The 22036-nt window shown below is 47.1% G+C and overlaps 1 protein-coding gene across 5 annotated transcripts in view; it reads right to left on the minus strand.

The window, feature by feature from the left end:
• RCC2 (regulator of chromosome condensation 2) overlaps positions 1-22036 on the minus strand; it is a 96139-nt gene that overhangs the window by 16343 nt on the left and 57760 nt on the right. For all 5 annotated transcript variants that reach the window (XM_029578580.1, XM_029578583.1, XM_029578579.1 and 2 more), the window contains exons 8-9: positions 16515-16681; positions 5080-5260 (exon numbers count right to left, since the gene is read on the minus strand). In XM_029578580.1, coding sequence (XP_029434440.1) covers positions 5080-5260; positions 16515-16681 — 348 coding nt within the window. The remainder of the gene's footprint in view (positions 1-5079; positions 5261-16514; positions 16682-22036) is intronic.

Raw genomic sequence — 22036 nt, forward strand, 5'->3', positions numbered from 1 at the left:
ATAGATTTTCAGTTGCTAAAGAAGGGTTAACAGATAACTCCTATCAGCTAATTTCATACCACACTGTACAAGATATGTACAGTGCCACAACTACTCTCTCCTGCCGTCTGGATAGCTAGGCTTCCAAAAGCCACATCTGCAGGTGCCTACTTGTCAATGCAATAGTATAATTATAGTATGCAGCCTTCCAGGTGATTGCCTTAATATCTGTCCCTAAGGCCATCTACTTGTGCTGCCTTGAATGGTAGCCATATCTCCAAATGACTGAACCTTCATTAAATCAAGCATCTGATAGTTAACTACCTTGTAAGTCTCAAAAGGAGAACTTTTATCTTGCCTGATAATTTCCTTTCCTCAAATCCCACCCTACCAGTCCAGACAAATAAGTTTTGCTTTCCTGCCAGCAAGCAGATACAGAGAACTACAAATTTTCAGTTACATTACTTACAATAGATGATCTTTTTGAGCAGTAAACCCTGTCAGTATATCTTTGTCAAAGCTAAACAACTGAACAATCATCAGAACAGCATTTTGCCTTTTCTCTTACCCTCTTTCCCTTCTGGGAAGAGAAGGCTTGAAGAAGGGGAAGGGACTAAAATAGAGTTGCTTACCTGTAACAGGTGTTCTCTGAGGATAGCACGGACCTAGTGTTTTCCGCACTCCAGGCCCTTGTGCATCAGCGACATGAGGGTGTCTTGCTGCTGTTGAGGAAGCTGCTCAGCCATCTCCTGCACCTGCTTCCAGATATCCCACAAGTAGTGGCTTATGTAGAGTGGGTAGGCAGCAATAGGGGCAATAAGCATGGCGACTTGGAACACCTTCCTCCCAAGAGCACATTAAGCTTCTCCAGCAGCGGTAGGATAACAGGCAGCACTGGCTCTGGTGCCTTCGGTGCCACAGGCCCAATGCCCTGCAATGCCTGATCCAATGCCAGCTGGACTCAACGGTCCTCCTCAAACGTTGCCAAAGCCAACACCGACTGGGAGGAAGGAGGGGTGGCCAGATCTTCTTCGGACCCACGAGGTGGATCAGTGACTGGCACCAGGACGGGTGGAAACAGTCGCGGACCCTTTGCACTGATAGCAGATGGGCCCTCCTCGCTGCTGGGTAGCTATGGGGGCATCCCAGCAAAAGCCAGTGCATTCCCACACCCGGCACCATGCATTGACAGGGACTGGGGCCAATGCTGCTTAGGCTTCCCTCGATGCTCAGCCTGGTCTTTTCCCGGTGCTGAGGCCGAATACGATGATCTCGACATCCTTGGCCCAGAGGAGATAGAAAACAGTCTGCCTCTGGCATCCCTTTCTACCGACGGTCCCGCTGATGTCGATGACGCAGTGTCCATTACTGCGGCTCCAAGGTCCATCAATGCTGATGGTACAGATACACATGTCAAAGGTTCAGACTTCCTCAACCCAAAAGAGCTGATCCATCTTGTTGAGTCGAAGCAGACGTCCCTTTGAGGGTCATTTGGGTGCATAAGCGACAACCCTGGACATCATGTGACACCCCCAGGCAGAGGACACATAGCTCATGAGGATCAGTAATGGACATGGCCCTCGGGCACCTCCGAAAACCAGACGTGGCCATGACAGAATGAAAGAAAAGGGGCCATAGAAATTAAATGATGGCGGCGGCCATTGATGGCCAGCGGGCACCGGGGCACTGCTGCCGCAGGGGGAATCAACTGCAAAAGGGAACTTACCAGAAACACCCCAAACCCTGACTAGGACACTACGGGGAGGCACAGAGAGGGACCCAGCGATGGAACGATACCAAAAACAGTGAAAAACCACAATGAAAAAATGTTTTCCACTAGGCCAGAAACAGCCAAAGTGAGTTCAATCAGATTGCGAGGCTTACAGCTCCGTGGAAAAGAAGAGACTGAAGAGGGACCCTGCATGGACGCATGGTATAGGGCATGCTGGGTATGCTCAGTATGCCTAGTCAAAGTTCTAGAAACTTTGACGTAAGTATCCCGCATCAGGGCTCCATCTGATGATGTCACCCATGTGTGCAGATTACCATCCTGCTTGTCCTCAGAGAAAACACTGAACGCTGCTTCCCAAATCAGTGGGAGAAAGGCCAAAAGAGCTAGGCAAAAGTTTCCAGCCTATGTATGGACCAACTCACTCCCTGTTTTGGCCATAGGCCAAGCACCACCTGATTGCAACAATGAGTCCCCCCTAAGGTTTACATTCATTGTCACAACTATCCAAGTTTGTATCTTTTAATTCAGGCCTTTCCTCTGTTTGACCCTGTCAAGCCACAACAATTCTTTCTGACCAGTCGCAGAATATGGAAGCTCACTTTGAAATTCTGAGACACCGGGGACCACATCAATATAAAGGGAGCTCTAAAAAGATCTCTTGTGTGGTCTTCGCACAGGGGGCCACTTTCAGGGTTGCTTTCAAAGACCCTAAGATAGCCCCACACCTGAGGGGAGCTTGCTGACAACAATCCTCTCAATTGCAGGTAATCTTGTACATTTTTTCCTATGTTAAGAACACTTTTCCCACACTGCACTGAGCGGGCATTGGGCCAAAACGCGGTCGGACTAAAAATAGCCCCTGCCGCGAAAAACACCCCATCAGTGGTGCATCCCTGATCCCGAACGCGCCACCGGCTCACCAATCAGAAGATTTCAGCCCGCACTCACCAGCCCTGCTTCCTGGCAGAAAGGCCTCTCAGCACAGTTCCAACTCTGCCGGCGCTCCTGTTGCCTCTGTAATTGAACCTTCTTTTTTTTTTTCTTAAAGGCTCAAGCCTCCACAGACAAAAAGGCAAAAAAACCAAAGGGGAAAAGAATACTTCCCTAACTTTTGGACGTCAGGGAGAGCAAGCGCTGGAGATGAGTACTCAGAAGGAGTGAGGGAACCAGGAACCCCCGGCTTTCAACCTCCCCCTGACCACCAAGGGCTGAGCTAGCACAGGGATTACCAACCCCCCACCCCCCACCCACCGCTCGACCCAAAGGATGGCCCATGAAGGAACATAACACCTTGGGGAGCCTTCCAGAAATCTTCTGTCTTCCTAAACTGTCTTAAAAATAAAAACTCCAGACTGCAGGTTTGCATCTCTACCATCTGCTGGAGACAGAGAAATACTGGGAGACTGTAGGTCGCACTCTTGGTTATGTAGCAGTACCTCAAAGTTTTGTTCTCTGCCTCTATCTGGTAGGGATGCAAAACCCACTTGTCTGGACTGCTCTGAGGTACACACAAGAACAAGAAAGCTTCACATTGCTTTTCCTACCTTCAGACCAATGCAAGAGACTTCACATTCCACAGTAATCATGTCTCTAATAGCCCTGTGTAATGGAAAGGACTTTGAAGGTTTCCTGCAGCCCTCGGAATGGGTTCCCCCTCTAATTTTGGATTCTCGGCATGCTCATCAGAAAATTTAAGGGAACTTCCTCTGACTCATCTTCTTCTACCTTTTTCATGTCCAAAACTTTCAAAATCCACAAGGATTGAACAATCAAGGAAGGGAGTTCCGCCTTTCTAGACAAACATATCATTACAGACTTCCTCCTGCCTGGAGGAATACTCTCTTTCCTCCTTTACTGTGACCTTTAGATAAATGTACTGGAAGATCTGTCCCCCCATCCTCAGAGCCTGCAGGTATCCCTCTCCCTGAGGAATGAGGTGGTAGTTGGGGGAAACAGCAGAACACTCAGCTCCAGATCTCTGCCTGAAGGAAAAAATACCTGGTGACATGGATAAACAACTGCAGAAGACCTGGAGGAAGCAGACACTCCCTGAAAACAATAGGTACCTGCAGAAGGTCCTGGTTGTGACCCCATGGAAAAAGCCAACTGTTAAAGCTGCAACAGCTATGGAGAAATGGCCAAGACTAACACTGGGGACACACTGTCTGCCACCATCAGAAATCCCTAAGAGGGCCCTGAACCGGAAGAAACTGTCAGCCATTGGCAGTAACATAGGAGGCTCAGTCTCTGACGGACCACATGCTCTCAAGATGGCCGCCATTTCCACCACAGCCAAGAGCTCACTGGCGGGAATGCACCACAGGGGACTCACCCCAAGCCACAGTTCATCCTGCCCCTCCCCTCTCCTCCAATGCACTGATGGCAGACATGGTCATTCCTGTGTGATGGTGTAGTGGAGTATGCACATACTGCAGGCATCGCTGCTCTAGAGCAGTCCTGACTTCTTCCCCCTCACCCACCCTTGGAACAATACTCACCATTTCATCTACTCTGCTACTCCATGGCTGACTGCCACTGCACTGGAACTGCCTGGCATTGTTATGCCAGTCACTCTCCCTGTGCTCTCTCAGAAAACTCTTTTTTTTTTTTTTTTTTTTTTTAAAGTTTATCAAGTTTAAGTAAGTGGGGGAGAACAGGAAAAATAAGAAGGGAGATGAGGCTAGAGCTAGAATGAAGGAGGGAGGTGGAAGTGTGTCAGGCTGCAGAATGCAGGACAGAAGCCCCACAATCAGCCAGCCTCCTTCAAGCTCACCTCAACATCCACTGGAAGGCCCCCCCCACCCCTTGAAAAGGCTTTGTTTATCTGGCGGATCAAACTTATAGGTCTGTCATCCCAGGAACAGCCTCTGCTTTTCCCAATTTTTCAATCAGGCTTGGGTCTAGCTTCAGCTTGCCACATGGGAATGCTTATCTACCATCTGCCAGAGAGAGACAGGCTGGGCTCAGCATGGGACCCTAGAAAGGGTGTTGTCAGCGAAACTGTTGTTCTCTGTCTCCATCTTTAGGTGGGGAAGCATAAACGCATGCACCTGGACTGGTCTGGTTTGATGAAGAGGAAGTGACATCTTCTTGAAAGGAGTTATAAGTAGGTGGGTCTCATAGTACCTTTCAGTCTGGGGTGAGATGAACAGAATTACTGATAAATCCAAGCTTTCCACATGTGCTATCATACTGCAAAAAACGGTTGAAAGTAATATTCTAAAACTTGCCACACTACTGACAGTTTCCTATCGGTCTAATAAAAGCTACTATTTTAGAGAAATGGATTCCAAAAATACTTTAAATTGTATTTGCATGTATTTACTCTACAGTAATTTACTGTATAGTGTACCAAAAGTGGGACTGACCTGTTTCGCTGACGGCGAAGGAGCAGGTAGAGCCTGTGTAAATCTGGACAGCACCACGGCCAGGAAAATCAAATAGTTTAACTAGTCGTGGCACCATCTCATCTTTCTGCTCGGTATGGCCTAGGCGACCATACCCGCCAAATCCCCAGGAGAATACACGCTTCTGAGAGTCTAGGACCAGCTGGCAAGAAAACAAATCAAGTTACAAAAGATTATACGAAATGCTTCTATATTCTGCAGACACTCAAACAATTCTTAATTCATAATATATTGGAGCCCAATGCATCCCAGAGTGTAACTCCAAGAACTGATCCTATAGACCAGTGGTTCTCAACCATTTTTGCTATCGGGGTACACCTGACAGATGATGCTCATATGCATGACACACTGAACACATGACTGTCACGGGGTTAAATGAAAACATATACATTACTTCCACAGGCACCCCCACCCATAGGTGCGGGACATTTCCCCATACAATCCAATACACAAAAAAGATTTTCTTATTCTGGTATCATCTCAGTAACACTACAAACGCCTTCTATATCAGTCGCATTGTAAAATAATATAAAACCTGAAAAAAAACCCACTCAGCACATGTGTAGCAAACCTGCCATACCATAGTGGCACTAACATTGAGGACTCAAACAGAAATAGCCCTACCTATGAAAAGACAGCAGAGCACCACCAATGCATTTCCTATTGAGAAAACACAACAGTAAAATATCTCATCTCTGTCACATACACAGAACAACCTTCATCAAATGCAGAATAAAAAACAGAAAATCACAAATGCAGACAAAACTGAAATGGAAACTCCAAAATGCCACTCTGCATGCAGTGCAAAACTGGAAAACTAGAAACAGAAATACATTTCCTCCTACACTAAGCACAGATAGAAGAAATACACATTCCCAAAACTGACAAATTATAGCTCATGCACCTCGTCACTCCCCCGGCATGCCCCATTATCACTCACTTCTTCCTTCAATCAGCCCCTCACTCTCTCACATCCCTGCCAAGCATTCCTGACAGACCCCCTCCATCCTCTTCCCTGAGTGCTCTCTCTCTCCCCTGCTTGACTCTCCCCTCCCCCTTATTTCCAAGCATACCCCAATGCTCTCCTTTCAACCCCTTCCTCCTCAGCATTCCCGATCTCCCTTCTCCCCCTGCCCAACAGCCTCTATACGCCTCTCCCCCATCCAGCAACACCCACATCTCCTTGCATAGTAGTGTCCAGAGCGTGAGTCTCTCTCCCACCCTTCCATGCCCAGCAGCCTGTCCAGACTCCTCCTTTCCCACCACCCATGAAAAGAAAATTATTCCTTACCTGCTATTTTTCGTTCCTGTAATACCATGGATCAGTCCAGATCGTGGGTTATGTCCCCCTTCCAACAGATGGAGTCAGAGCGAAAACTGAGAGGGTGGTCCCTCATAACTGGTGCGCCCTCTATAAACCTTCAGTATTAAGAATATCCAAGCAATAAGGAAAAACACCTTGGATGGATCAATACAGATTGAATGTCATGGATCAATACAAAATTGAATATCAACTGTAAACAAGTCTAAGCAAAAAACTTGCAACCTGAACTCTGAATCAGTCCCAAACCGATCCTGAAATAATTACAGTCAAGCTGAAAGATTATCCCAAAGAACCCCCAACAATCCGTAGGGTGGGTGTCTGGACTGATCCATGGTACTACAGGAACGAAAATTTTCAGGTAAGGAATAATTTTCTTCTCCCTGTACATACCAGGATCAGTCTAGACCGTGGGATGTACCAAAGCTTCCCTGAGTAGGGTGGGCCACTGATAGCCCAGCTCGAATGACCTGAGCCCCAAAGGAGCCCAGGATCGGTGGCTGAAGATTCAAGCAATAGTGACGCGCGAATATGTGCAACGACTTCCAGGTAGCCGCTCTGCAAATCTCCTGCGGAGAGGCCGCTCGGCTTTCTGCCTAGGAGGCTGCTTGAGCTCAGAGAGAATGGGCCTTTATACCATCTGGCGGTGGACGCCCAGCGCCAACGTACACCGTAGAAATTGCTTCCTTTAGCCAACAGGCAATGGTGGTTTTAGAAGCCTTGTTTCCCTTCTGTGGACCACTCCAGAGGACAAGAGGTGATCCGATAAACGGAAGCATTGGTAGCCTCCAGACATCGGAGGACGCACTTACATCGAGGCGTCTAAGCTCTCTGGAATTCTCATCCTGGAAGGACGGCAGCTCCACCAACTGATTCAAATGAAAGAACGAGACCACCTTTGGTAGAAAAGATGGTACTGTACACAAGGATACACCTGAATCCGTGAAGCATAGATAAGGCTCTCTACATGACAAGGCTTGAAACTCCAAAATTCTGCAACAGATAGACACCAGGAATACTGTCCTAAGAGTGAGGTCCTTGAGGGTAGCTCTCTTCAGAGGTTCAAATAGTGGACCGCCTAGAATTCGAAGGACCAAATTCAAGCTCCACGAAGGACCTAAATTCCGTATCGGTGGCTTCACATGCTTTACTCCCTTTAAGGACCGGACTATGTCAGGGTGCAATGAAAGAGTAGTTCCATCCTGATGTTGGAGGGCACCAAGGGCTGCCACCTGTACTCTAAGAGAATTGTAGACTAATCCCATCTCCAGACCTCGCTGCAAGAAAGATAAAATCTGGGGTAGTCGCATGACGTGGAGAAAGTTGTGTGGACTGGCACCAAGACTCAAAAACTTTCCAGACCCGGACATAGGACATGGAGGTGGAAGATTTCCTAGCCTTGAGAAGAGTGGAGATAACAGCCTCTGGGTACCCTCCTCTTTTCAGCCGGTGTCTCTCAAAAGCCAGGCCGCTAGACAGAAACGATCTTCCTGGTCGAAAAATACTGGGACCTGTCGGAGAAGGTTTGGCAGATGTCTCAGTCAAAGCGGGCCATCCACCGCTAGGGTTGACCAAGTCTGCAAACCACGGCCATCGAGGCCATTCCGAAGCTACCAGGATCATGGGCCCCTGGTGACTCTATTCTTCGGAGCCCCTTTCCCACTAGGGGCCAAGGCGGAAAAACGTAGAGCAGGAGGTCCCGCGGCCACAGGAGGACTAAGGCATCAACACCCTCTGCGCCTTCTTCTTCTGCGACTGAAGAAGCGTGGAGCCTTCGCTTTCCTTTGAGTGGCCATCAGTACGAGAAGGGGAGTCCCCCATCGTGTGAAGAGGAATGACACTGCTTCCTGGGACAGCTCTCTCTCCTCGGGATCTAAGCGTTGGCGTCTTAAGAAGTCCGCTTGAACATTGTCTACGCCTGCAATGTGAGACGCCGCCAGATGGGACAAATGGAGTTCCGCCCATGGCATTAGCTTGTTCGTCTGACGGTTGATGTACACCACTGTCATTGCGTTGTCAGAGGATTTGGACTCCTCGGCCTTGGACTAGAGGCAGAAAGCGCTTCAGCGCAAGACGAACCTCTCGTTTCTCCAGATAGTTGATGGGCCACACTGAATGAACTGGCGTCCACTGCCCCTGAGTCGATTGGCATCCGCACACAGCCCCCCAGCCGGCGAGGCTGGCGTCTGTCGTAATGATCACCCACTGTGGAACCTCTAGGTCCACCACTCTTAGCAAGTGATCCAGGTTGAGCCACCAGGTCAGGCTGTCCTTGGCTAGAGATGATAGCAGCAGAAGAGTCTGAAATTCCCGAAACACCGACTTCCAACGGGAGAGTAATGCTCTTTGCAAGGGATGCATGTGGGAAACACCCAAGGCACTACATCTATAGTGGAGGCCGTGGAGCCCAGCACCTGGAGATAGTCCCAAGCAGTGGGAAGTCGGAGGTTCCGAAAGCACTGAACCTGAGAGGGGAGAGATTGAGCCCGATCCAAGCAGAGAGACTGTGCCCACTTTGGTGCCAAAATGAGCTCCCAAAAAGTCGAGTGACTGCGCCGGAGTGAGACTGCTCTTGGCAAAATTGACGATGCAGCCTAGCGACTAGAGGAGAAGTAATACTCTTTCCACTGAGTGCTGGCACAAATCCATGGACTTCGCCCGGATGAGCCAGTCGTCCAAATAGGGATGGACCAGAATTCCCTTCCCTCCGTATGGCCACCGCCACCACCACCATAACTTTGGTGAAGGTGCAAGGAGCGGTCGCCAGGGCAAATGGCAGGGCCTGGAACTGGAAATGCTGCCCTAAAATCTTTAAGCAGAGGAAGCACTGATGCTCCTACAGGATGGGGATATGAAGATAAGCCTCCATCAAGTCCAAGGACATGAGGAACTCTCCCCGGTGTACCGCAGCAATCACTGAGCGCAGGGTTTCCATCCTGAAGTGTGGTATCTTGAGAGTCCTGTTGACCAACTTGGGGACTACGAAGTAGACTGAATAATGGCCGAACCCTTGTTCTGGTACCGGCACCTGGAGAATGGCACCCAAATCCAGGAGCCGATCCAGTGTTTGTCGCACTGCGCACTGTTTGACGAGACCGCATGGAGAGAAGACAAACCTGTCTCTGAGAGGTCGAGCAAATTCTAAAGCATAACCGTGCTGTAGAATATCCAAGATCCACCGGTCTGAGGTGATTTTGATCCACTCCTCGTAGAAGAGGGAAAGATGTCCTCCTATCCTGGGAACTGAAGAGTGGACCGGCAACGTTTCATTGGGTAGATGTAGCAGAATCTCCGTGCATAGAGGAGTTCCGAGCCAGTCTCCGGCCTCGAAAGGAATGAGACCTGGACTGCGACCTCGAAGGGGGGAGTCCTGTGAGGCACCGGTCTAGTCTAACGACAACGCCATTGGCCTCTGAACCGGGTCCACGTAGTGACGATCTTATTTTATTTATTTTATTTATTTATTTATTTAGCATTTTTCTATACCGACTTTCCAATAACAGAATTATTGATCAATTCGGTTTACATTCTCAACAATAACAATGACAAGTAAATGTCTTACAATGAACAGGTCGAATTAACTTGGGTTAAGATATATGGGGTTAATAACATAATTAAAAGGTACGGTGCCTAATGTAGTCTAGCTAAACAGGTGGTATTATAATGTTGTTAGATAATTAGACTGCCAAAGAATATGTGATTTCTAGAGGTCTATATAGTTCTCTAGCGTGTTCCCACGGAGGGGATCATTGGCAGGGATATTCCGCAAGTTGATGTTAAGGGAAAGCTTCCGGCAATTTATGCACCTTTGTAGTAAATCTGTTGTAGATCTGTTGCTGGATACTCCTGTTGGAGGAGGAGTTAGCAATCTGTTATGAATACGTCTCCTGTGAAGGAGGAGTTAGCAAACTGTTATGGAACTGCTCCTGAGGAAGGAGGAGTTAGCAATCTGATATGCTCAGCTCCTGTAGAGGGAGTAGATAACAATCTGTTAGAGGTTAGACTGTGGAGCTAATAATCTATTATGAATCTGTTGCTGAAGACCCCTGATGGAGAAGAAGTAGCAATCTGTTACCAGCGGAGTGCTTGGAGAAGGCACTCAACTGTAGAGGAAAGTAGATAGGTGGATCCTTGGGCCGATGGCAGATGACTGCGCCCCCAGGAGGATATCCTGAGAGGGACTACCGGCTAGGCCTGGGTATGGAGACAGACACAGATAATTCTTTTATTAGACAGGTTTAGTAGAACCACACCAGAGGTGGCAGTAGTGAGCTGATATGCCCAGCAGGGCTGAAGTCCCTCAGGTACTGGAACCGCGATCCCAGGGTTGCTGAGCTGTAGAGAAACTATAGATAGTACCCCTAGTAAGTCCGAGGAGGCAGAGTAGCTTGGACGAATCCCGCATAGAAGCGAAGACTATCTCCTTGCTAACTCAATTCATTAGCGAATACTGAGACCTTTTATATTGGAAGCGGATGACGTCATCTCGGGGGACGCCCCCGAGGTTCGCGCCCTTGCTGGTACATCAAGCGCGCCCTACGTCATCAGGCAACATGGCGGATCCGCAGCGTCGTGCTGGTCCGGGGACGCCAGAGGGAGACGGCAAGAAGACGCCGCGGCAGCTAACCATCCATCAGACCCGGAGGGAGTCGCCATAGAGGTAAAGAGGGCAGAGTGAGGGCGTCGAGCAGCGACTGACGCAACAACCTTATCCTCTCCAAGCGATTTAATGATCTGGTCCAACTCGTCTGAGGCAGACCCATGAATGTCCCCATCTGCATCCCCCAGTAGAAGGTCCTGCGACCCAGGGTCCGACAGATTAGGAGCAACTGCCATCGGCTGGAGTCAGAGAAATACTGAAGGTTTACAGAAGGCGCAACAGTTATGAGGGACCGCCCTCTCAGTTTTTGCTCTGACTCCATCTGCTAGAAGGGGGGACATAACCCACGGTCTGGACTGATCCTGGTACGTACAGGGAAAATCCTGATTCCCTTTCTTCCCATCCCTCCCTGTCTAGCAGTACCCACATCCTCTCCCCCATTCCTAATTAGCAGCACTCACACCCTCTCATTAATTCCTACCTGCCTAGCAACACCTATATTTTCCCTCCTCCTGACTCCCAGCCAGCAGGAAAGCCTACAATCCACATTTTCCTTCCCTCCTTACTGGCAGCAGATGAGGGCAAGAGGCATTGGAGAAGGCAGCAGCAGCTGCCAGTGCATCTATGCATGCAGAGATCTTGCCACTCTGCCTCAGGCTACTGTTGTCACTATTATTCCCCCGCTCTCACGGGGTAAAGGAGAGCATCAGCAGCATCATTTCTGGGCCCAGCAGGGGAAAATAAAACTGGTGTCACTCTAGCAGAAGTTGTCAATGTCTCAGTCTAAGCTAGGTGAGGTAGAAGGGAATGGCTGATATGAGCAGAGGGCAGCCTTCTGCTCTCTCTGTGACATACCGCCCAGGACCTTGCAATACCCCAGTGGGTCCTGTTGAGAACTGCTGCTATAGATCATACCGACTCCCCCGAAAATCCTGGGACCCTAGTCTAATGCAACACCAAGCAAAACTTCTCTCTTCTTTACACTTTTCTAAACATCCAATGACATTCTAATGCAATACCCCAATATACACATGTTCTAAAGCTAACCATTGCAAAACACAGTCTAATTACCATGCAACATAAAAGACACCCACCGATCAGTATACGAATGTAACATACGTAATATTGGCAGCAGAAAAACACCAAATGGACCATCTGACTGCACAGCAATTTTTTTTTTTAATGATAGTAACTGCCGCTCCTTGCAGGTTATCCCCATGTATTCTTTTAAGGATAGTATACCGCTCCAAGCAGGTTGCGCCCAAATATTACATATTAACATACCAACGTTTTTACAGGTGAAGAGCCTTCATAAAAATTCAGACAATGCTGCTTGACGTGCTTTTCTTTTGGTCTTGGCCATAAAAGAAGTTTTGTGCTTTTTCCCTTATGTCTGCGTATCAGTACCCCATACCGTAAAAGTCGGGGCCCAAGTTGGTTGTCATCTGAATCCAATTCCCCTCCCCCCCACCATTCAAAGCAGAGAGCGATGCTGCACTGCGTCAAAAGCATCAAGGCTTATTAGTTAAGGGACGTTATCCCCATGCAGACTGGTAACCGTCACCAAGCAGGTTCTCCCTTTTCTTCATTTCCGTCCTCCAGCCTTTAGGGATCCACAGTGTTTATCCTATGACCCTCTGATTTCTTCGGCTGCTTTTGTGTTCACCTCCTCCTCCGGAAGGGCATTCCAGGCATTCACCACCCTCTCCGTGAAGAAATATTTCCTGACGTTTGTTCTAAGTTGTCTCCCCTGGAGTTTCATTTCGTGACCCCTAGTTCTACTGTTTCCTTTCCAACGGTAACGGAAGGTCTGTATCATGTCTCATCCCCACACCTCCTCTTCCAGGGTGTACATATTCAGATCCTTCAGCCTCTCCTCATGAGTTTTGTCTGAGCTACAATGGCTTATAAAGTATATGGGATTTTCCAGCTTTTCAAATGTCTGATTGCTTTATTATGTGAAGAGAAATTTTAAAAAGGGCATACAGTGAGAAGTTAACATTTTTATTTAAAAAATGTTCCTCATTCAATTTCACAAAAATTAATTTATAAAATTTGAAATGGAGAAATTTGTTCTTACCTGATAATTTCCTTTCCTTGAATCCAGCGAGACCAATCTAGACTTTGGGTGGTATCAAAGATCCATGAAGCCCAATATCCTATTTCCAACAGTTGCCAATCCAGGTCACAAATACCTGGCAGAATCCCAAAATGTTGACAGATTCCATGCTGTTTATCCCAGGGCTAAGCAGTGGATTTTTCCAAGTCCTTCATAATGGCTTATGAATTTTTCCATGAACTTATCCAAACATTTTTTAAACCCAACTATACTAACAGCTTTTATTACATCCTCCAGCAATAAATTCTAGTTTATTTTATTTATTTAAAGTTTTTATATACCGACATTCATTTGCATATCATGCCGGTTTACATAGAACATTGTTAACTGGAAGACAGGAGTTACATGGAACTAGTTCAGGGTTAGAACAGGAGTTAGGAAACTTGGGAAATTCAGGAGAAGCGAACCAGTCATATAAGTCTATGAGAAAGTGCAGTAACATAACTATGTGAGAAAACTGGCTGTGTGGTAACAGTGGGGGTAAAACAGGTTGTGAGATTGCAAAGGGCAATATCACAGGCATGAACACGGGTTTTATCCCCTTTGGTAAAATTATGTATTGAGTAAAAATATACTTCCTCCTATTTGTCTCGAATGTATTACCTAGTAATTTCATCGCTTGTCCCTTAGTTTTTGCACTGGTTAGAGCAGCGGGCTATGAACCAGGAGACCAAGGTGCAAGTCCCACTGCTGCTCCTTGTGACCTTGGGCAAGTCACTTTACCCTCCATTGCCTTGGGTACAAAACTTAGATTGTAAGCCCTTTGGGGATAGGGAAATACCTACAGTACCTGAATGTAATCCGCTTTAAAGTGCTTAAAAAATAAAAAAAAAAAGTGGAATATAAAAAAAAAAAAATTACTCATTCCACTCCGCTCATTTTATAGACCTCTATCATATCTCCCCTCAACCATCTCTTCTCCATGCTAAAAAAGCCCTAACCTCTCTCATAGGGGAATCATTCCATCCCTTTATTATTTTGAATGCCCTTCTCTGTACCTTTTTTAATTCTGCTATATCTTTTCTGAGAGGCAGTGACCAGAAATTTACACTATACTCAAGGAGCAGTCGCATCATGGAGCAATAGAGAAGCATTATGATGGAGAATAAAATAGAGACTATGTCCTTCCTAATTATTCCTAGCATGTATTTATTTATTTTGAATCCTCATATCCAGACATTCCTGTAAAGTATACAGATCACACCGGTTCGCAGTAAAACAAAACTGTCGCGGGAGGGCGTTACATTAAACAATAAACATTAGAGCATAAGAACATTCGAACGTTTGGAGAAACAATGGAACAATTGCAAACTATTAGAAGCTTAATGCGGAAGCATTCTATTTGCTTTCTTGACCGCTGCCACACACACTGAGCAGACTATTTTAACCACCTAGATCAGTGATGGCAAACTCCAGTCCTCGAGTGCCACAAACAGGCCAGGTTTTCAGGATATCTACAATGAATATGCATAAGAAAGATTTGCATGCACTGCCTCCATTGTATACAAATCTATGTCATGCATATTCATTGTGGAGATCCTGAAAACCTGGCCTGTTTGTGGTACTTGAGGACTGGAGTTCGCCATCACTGGCCTAGATCCTTTTCCTGGATGGTGACTCCCAATATGGAACCTTGTATTGTGCAGCTATAATTGGGGTTGCTCTTACTCAGATGTATCATTTTGCACTTGTCCACATTAAATGTCATCTGCCATTTGGATGCCATCTTGCAAGGTTCTCTTGCAATTTCTCATAATCCTCTTGTAATTTAACAATATTGAATAACTTTGTATCATCAGCAAATTTGATCACCTCACTCATTGTTTCCATCTCTAGGAAATTTGGCTTCCACTTGGTGGGATACTACCTGTGCTATTGTCAGACACCCAATCCAAAGGACATCGCTTCTCTGGCCTGAACCTTCAGAAAGTAATGCTACACAAAAGAATTCAAGGAAGACCATATGGCTGCTCTTCAAATCGCTGCCTGAGAAAGCAATCACCCTTTGGGCGCAGCAAACCCTTGGCTATATATGTCGATTCTATCACTTCCTTAACACAATGCACAATAGAAGCTAGTGAAGTCCTCTCATCCTTCCTGAATGGCACAAAAAGATGATGTGATTTCCTAAAGTCATTGGTAACCTTCTGGTAGTGAAGCAGCACCCTGAGTATATCCAAACAAACAAAGTTAATCATAATCTTTGGGCATGCTTCCTTACTAAAAGAGGGAAGAGAAATCATATGATTAAGATGAAATCGTGACACACTTTAAAAAGAAAGGAAGGAACGTGCAGATCGTTTCTTCAGAGAACCTCAAGAAAGGTCCCTTACATGACAATGACTGCAGCTTCAAAATCCTCCTGGCCAAAAAAAATGGCCACCAAGAATACTGTTTCAAGCGCGAGATTCTTTATCGACATTCTTCTAATTGGCTCAAAAGAAGATCCAACCAACATATTCAGTACCACCTCTCTCCTGCGAGGTCTAATGAGTTTGACTCCCCTCAGTAATTGAGACATGTTCGGATATGAAGCCAAAGTTTTACCCAAAATGAAACCCTTGTAACAGGCAATAGCCACCACCTGAACCTTCAAAGAATTGAGAGCCAAATGTTCTGACTCAAGAAATATGCCTGAACATTTTCCACCTCTGTTATGAGAGTTGTGGAAATCACTCTCAGGTCTCTTTCTATGCATTCCAGCAAGAACATACTGCTGCCACTTGAGGATGCATGGTCTTCCGTTAGTCACATATGCAACTGATGTCACATTGTCTGAAAGTATTCTGACTGCCTGCCTCTGAAGAAGAGCAAAACTTAGGTGTGCCTTTCTTATTGCTCTCATGTCCAGGTGATTGATGAAACATTTGACTTCCATTGGGCATCAAACCTAGTACACCACCTGATGCAGATAATGTGTTCCCCAACCAAAACAGTCTGGCATTGGTTGTCCCTGTTATGCAATTTGAGAAATCAAGATCTATCCCCTTCTTTAGATTTTCATGTTCCAACATAAGGATGTTGTTAAGGCAGTTAGCTGGCAGAGGTACATAACCCACTGGTCCTGAGTTCATCTGTCCATATGCTAGGAAACATGCATTAACTGCATACATCTAAAATAGCAACAGCCAGACAGGCTAAAATCTACCTGCAACTGAGCAAACAATTTCTACTGGTTCCCAGAAATCAACTGTCCCAAAACCTAAATACCCTTTCCAGACCAAGATTTCCACCAAAAGGACTGCTTATTAATTTTAAATTTAGGATTATGCAACATGGGAGTTTGCCAAGGCAAGGAATTTCTAGTTTACACAGAAAAACAGTCAGGACTAAAGAGACGTTCCTCACACACTTACTGTATGGTTAATCCCACAGGCCACATCTCTCACCACGACATTGGGCACCGGCAGAATCTGTCCATCTTTTGTCTTTTCAATGAAGATGGCAATGCGGCGAGCAATAAGTTCACAGTCATACTCTATCCTCTGAGATCGGGCAATAAACTTCCCATCCGAATTGTGTCCTATCAAAGCACGGAAATATAAATGACATAAAACAAAGAAACGCATGAGACATCTGAAAGGAAACAAAGCAGAAATATGTTACTACATTTGAAACAATAGACATGGACATCAAAACCTAGAGACAACACTGGAAAGAAATAAACCTTACAGGATTATTAAAAGTTGAACAAATTATTGTAGGTTGTGACATAGTAAGGGAAATGGGGGAGCCTATTTTTGGCTCAGCAGCTTATGGCTCCACTAGCCTTCTAGCTCAAACAGAAGCAGCCACTATATTGGGCTACAGCACCACAAACCTTCACGTGCAACTACCCAGGTGGTCTTACCCCTATTTTTTATATTCTTTCCCACTATTTTAGTCCCATTATCACAGTGATAGTCCTTCGTTAGTGGCCACGCAGTCATGGACCATGAATCTGGGCAGGTGTTGCCCAAGATGACTGGCAACTTCCTTCCCTATGAACACTGCCTTTGCAATAACTCCTATCAGCCCAGGGAGCAGAGTTCTGGTCCAAGAATCAAGCCAGATCCTCCACATGGCAGCACCATCACTGAGATGTCCCTGACATCATTGTTTCAAATGCAGTTTAACAAAGTAGGATGTCAACTCTGAATATCTTTACAATCTGTTTTGTAAGTTGACATTTAGTTGTACAAATTCTGTGACTTAGTGTAAGGGATTGTACATTATTCTGACTCAGAAGAATTCTTGATGCTGAAGTGTCAGAGAAAAATGGTGGCCAAAGAGTCTGAGGAATGAAAAGACTCTTGAGCTCATGCATTGTGCAACATGCCATGAGTTTGCTTAGCAGGACATTCTAATCAGCCCTTTCCAATGAGCTGTCCAAAACAATCAATGTGAATAGATTTCAAAAATAAAAAACAAAGATTCTGTTCTATACTTCAAAAAACGTAAAATGGCTTTGGACAGCTACCCATATTTTGCAACTTCTGTAGTATTTCTGTTCTTGCAGATCACTGCCCTAAATGTATTTACCTCACATACCACCAAACAGGAAAACTGGTTCTTATCTGCTAATTTTCCTTTCCCTGTACATACCCAGATCAGTCCAGACTCCTTGGATGTACAAAAGCTCCCCTATCCAGGGTGGGACTGTGAGTCTCACTCAAAGTACACTTTCTTCGAAATTGCCAATATCCAAGGCCTGGACGTCCAATCGGTAGTGTCTGGCAAAGGTATGTAAAGACTTCCAAGTAGTTGCCCTGCAAATCTCGTGGCAAAACCAGTTGACATTCTACCCAGGAGGCCACCTGGGAAAGGGTAGAATGAGCCCTTAACCCCTCTCGGAAAGGACGATTGCAACAGATATATGCGGAACTAATGGCCTCCTCCAACCAACACGCAATCGTGGCCTTTGATGCTTTCTGACCCTTTTTTGCACCACTTCATAGCACAAAAAGGTGATCCAACAATCTGAAACTGTTAGTAACCTCTAGATACCGCAACAAAACCCTTCTGACATCTAGACGTTTTAATTCTTTTGCATGAGGCTCACCAACCTTGTGAATGTTGGAAGCACCACTGACTGACTTAAGTGAAACGCTGAAACTACTTTCGGCAGAAAAGATGGTTCTGTCTTCAAAGAGACGCCAGAATCAGAAATCCATAAAAACAGTTCCCTACAAGGCAGGGCTTGGAGTTCAGACACCCTTCTGGCTGAACAAACTGCCACCATGAAACCACCTTCTAAGTCAGATCTTTTATGTTGGCCCTCTTAAGAGGCTCAAACGGCACCTCACACATGCCCTTGAGGACCAAGTTAAGGCTCCAAGAAAGGCACACCTTATAAACAGGGGGGGGCGCAAATGCTTTGCCCCTCGAAGGAAACGGACCACATCCTGATACGTAGCTAGAGCTGTTCCATGAACCTTGCCCCACAAGCAAGCCAGGGCCAACACCTGTACTCTCAGGGAACTAAAGGACAAACCCTTTGCAAAAAGGCCAGAATCTGTGCCACTGAAGCTTGCTGAGGGACCACCCCTTGTTCCGAACACCAAGGCTCGAAGACTCTCCAAACCCGGACATATGCCAAAAAGTATTTTGAGCCTGAAACAGAGTAGAGTAGAAATAACATCCTCAGGATATCCCTTCTTCCTTAATTGCTGCCTTTCAAAAGCCAAGCCGCTAGACAAAACCGATCCACTTGATCTGAAAATATGGGGCCCTGCCACACTAGATTTAGTAGATGTCCCAGTCTCAAGGGACCAAATCTACAAACCAAGGCCATTGTGGCCACTCCGGAGCCATGAGAATCACCTGTCCTGGATGGACTTCTATTCTCCTTACAACCTGAACCTTGCCCACCAGAAGCAACGGTAGAAACACAGATCAGAACATTGCTCGGCCAAGGAAGAACCAGGGCATCGACCCCTTCCACTCCATGCTCTCTTCTGCGACTGAAGAAGCATGGTGCCTTGGCATTCCTCTGAGTTGCCATCAGATCCATAAGAGGAATGTCCCATCTGCAAGAATTGAGGGTCATTGCTTCCTCTGAAAGCTCCCATTCTCCTGGGTCCAAACATTGTCAGCTGAGAAAATCCGCTTGCACATTGTTGGACCCCTCTGTTTGCGAGGCCGCTATCAAGGTCAGATGCTGCTCTGCCCAGCACATCAGAATCTCAGTTTCTAGAGCAACTGCTCAACTCTTGGTATCTCCTTGGCAATTGCTGTAGGCCACCGTCATCACATTGTCTAACAGGACTCTGACTGCCCGGTTGAGAAAAAGAGGAAGAAACTCCTGCAGAGCCAGCTGCACCGCTCTCGTCTCTAGGCAATTGATGGACCAGGCCACTTCCTCCTCCAACCATTGGCCTTGTACTGATTGGGACTGACACACAGCTCCTCAACTAGAGAGACTGGCTTCTCTAGTCACTACCATCCACTGAGGCACAGATTGTCCTGGGCAAGCCAACACAAAAGACTGGACCTGGCAGACTCTGTAAGCGGTAGTGGAAGATGAAACCGCTCTGACATCGGATCCCACCAGGATAGCAACACTTTCTGTAGAGGTCTCATATGAGCTAACATCCAAGGGACCAGCTCAAAGGTAGATGCCAGGAACTGAGGATCTGCAAGTAATCCCAGACCCTGGGCACTCGGGCCTCCCACAGGTTCCAAACTTGAGCCTGCAGCTTGACAATCCACTCCTCTGTGAGAAAGACCTTACCCACATGGGTATTGAAGCGCACACCCAAGAACTCCAGAACCTGTGAAGGAGAAAGTTGGCTCTTGGAGAGATTCACTATCCAGCCCAATGATCTCAGGCAGTACGACACCACTTCTACCGTTTGCCCGGATAAGCCAGTCCAGATACAGGTGAACCAGCATGCCCTCCTTTCTGAGGGCTGCCGCCATCACCACCATCACCTTGGTGAAGGTCCTCAGGGCTATTGCTAGTCCGAACGGGAGAGCACAAAATTAAAAATGCCTCCCCAATCAGAAACCAGAGGTACTTCTGATACTCTGGGTGAATGTGCAGATACGCCTCCGTCAGAGCCAAGGAAGCCAAACACACTCTGCTTTGTACTGCTACTATGACGGACCTCAGAGTCTCCATCCGGAAACAGGAAATCTTGAGAGCTGTGTGCACCTTCTTCAAATCCAGAACTGGACGAAAGGTTCCTTCCTTTTTTGGACACTACAAAATAAATGGAATAACGCCCCATCCCCTGCTCATTCAGGGGGATGGGAACAATGGCTCCAAGCATTTGCAGTCGCTGTAAGGTCTGCTGAACGATCAGCTTTTTTCCGCCATGGCACATGGAGATACCATGAACAGATCTCTGAGCAGCTGAGCAAATTCTAAAGCGTAGCCTTGTCCTATCATGCTTAGAACCTTCTGGTTCAACATGATTTTGAACCACTCCTCATAAAATTGAGTCAGACGACCCCCTATGACAAGGATAGAGGAGTGGGCCAGCCTCATTTCATTGTGTAGGCTTAGCTCCACCAGAGCCCTGGCTGGAGCTCTCTCTGTTTGCTCTACAGCCTCAAAAGGACTGGCTGCTCTACAGCCTCAAAAGGACTGGCTCCAGGACTGCAACCTCCCAGAGGCCTGTATTTGACCAGCAGCCGGAGCTCTGCTTTGCCGAAAACGCTTCTGGCCATAAAACCGAGCGCGCACCGGAAAAGATCCCTTGGGCTTGTCCTCCAGCAGCTTGTGTACCTTATTGTCACCCAAAAGCTTTATCAGCTGGTCCAGATCTTGGCCAAAGAGAAAAGTTTGCCTTTAAATGGCAAGGCCCCAAGCTAAGCCTTCGAGGAACCGTCCAACCAATTCCACAACCAAAGAAGCCTCCTGGCCAAGACTGCGGACATCATCAATCTGGAAGACATGTGGATGAGGACACACAAGGCATCTGTGCCAAAAGCAACCGCTGCCTCCAGATGTTCCACCTGCTGAGATGCCAAGGATGACAGAGTTATTGCTCTGCAACTGCTGCACCCACCACAGCAAAGCATAAAGCTACTGCACACAGCCGCTCAGATGCCCAGCGCAGACACCTCAAATATCTTCTTGAGATGCACCGCAAGCTTCCCGTTTTGCTTATCCTTCAGAGCTGTGGCCCCAGCCACAGGAATGGTCATCCTCTTCGTGACTGCTGGGACTGAAGCATCCATCATCCGAACCCTCAAGAGCTCCAGTGTGTCCTCGGGCAATGGATATAGCTTATCCTTAGCCCTGCTCACCTTTAGGCCAGTCTCCGGTGTGTCCCACTCTTTGACCAGCTTGTGAAATGGAAAAGTCTTGGCTGGATCCCACAAGCCTGCCATGACTGGGTCACTTCCTACTGGTCAGACTCATGAGGAGCCGATATACCTAACTCTGCCAGGACATGTGGAATCACGGGTCCCAGCTCTTCCTTTTGAAAAAGGCGAAGCACCTTGGGATCGTCACCTTCCAACGTTGGGACCTTTCCCGGTTCCTCAATCGGATCCTGCGTCCCACAATCAGGATCAATATCTGGAGAGCCATCCCCAGGTGGCAATCCCTTCAGAAAAAGTATCCTCAGCGACCCCCTGACATCGATGGACCATGGACTCGCCGAATCCTCGTGGCCCCTGAGACCCCTGAAAACTTGGACCTCTTCTTGTGTGGGGGTCCCGCTGCCCTCTGCTTGAGGGCTGGCCCACAGCCTGGTGGGCCAAAAAGGCCTGAGGCATCAAAAGCACAAACTCAGGGGAGAAAGGAGCGATACTATCAGACTTCTCCTCCAGAGCATCTGATTCCTCCCCCGATTGCCCCCGGGCCTCCTCGAGGCTGTATTCAGTTAGAGAAAGCGCGGGCGGGAGATCCCCTCCTCCTGCTGTAACCTGTGCCTTAGCAGTGAGT

This window comes from Rhinatrema bivittatum, chromosome 15 (genome assembly GCF_901001135.1).
Source record: "Rhinatrema bivittatum chromosome 15, aRhiBiv1.1, whole genome shotgun sequence".
Taxonomy (NCBI): Eukaryota; Metazoa; Chordata; class Amphibia; order Gymnophiona; family Rhinatrematidae; genus Rhinatrema; species Rhinatrema bivittatum.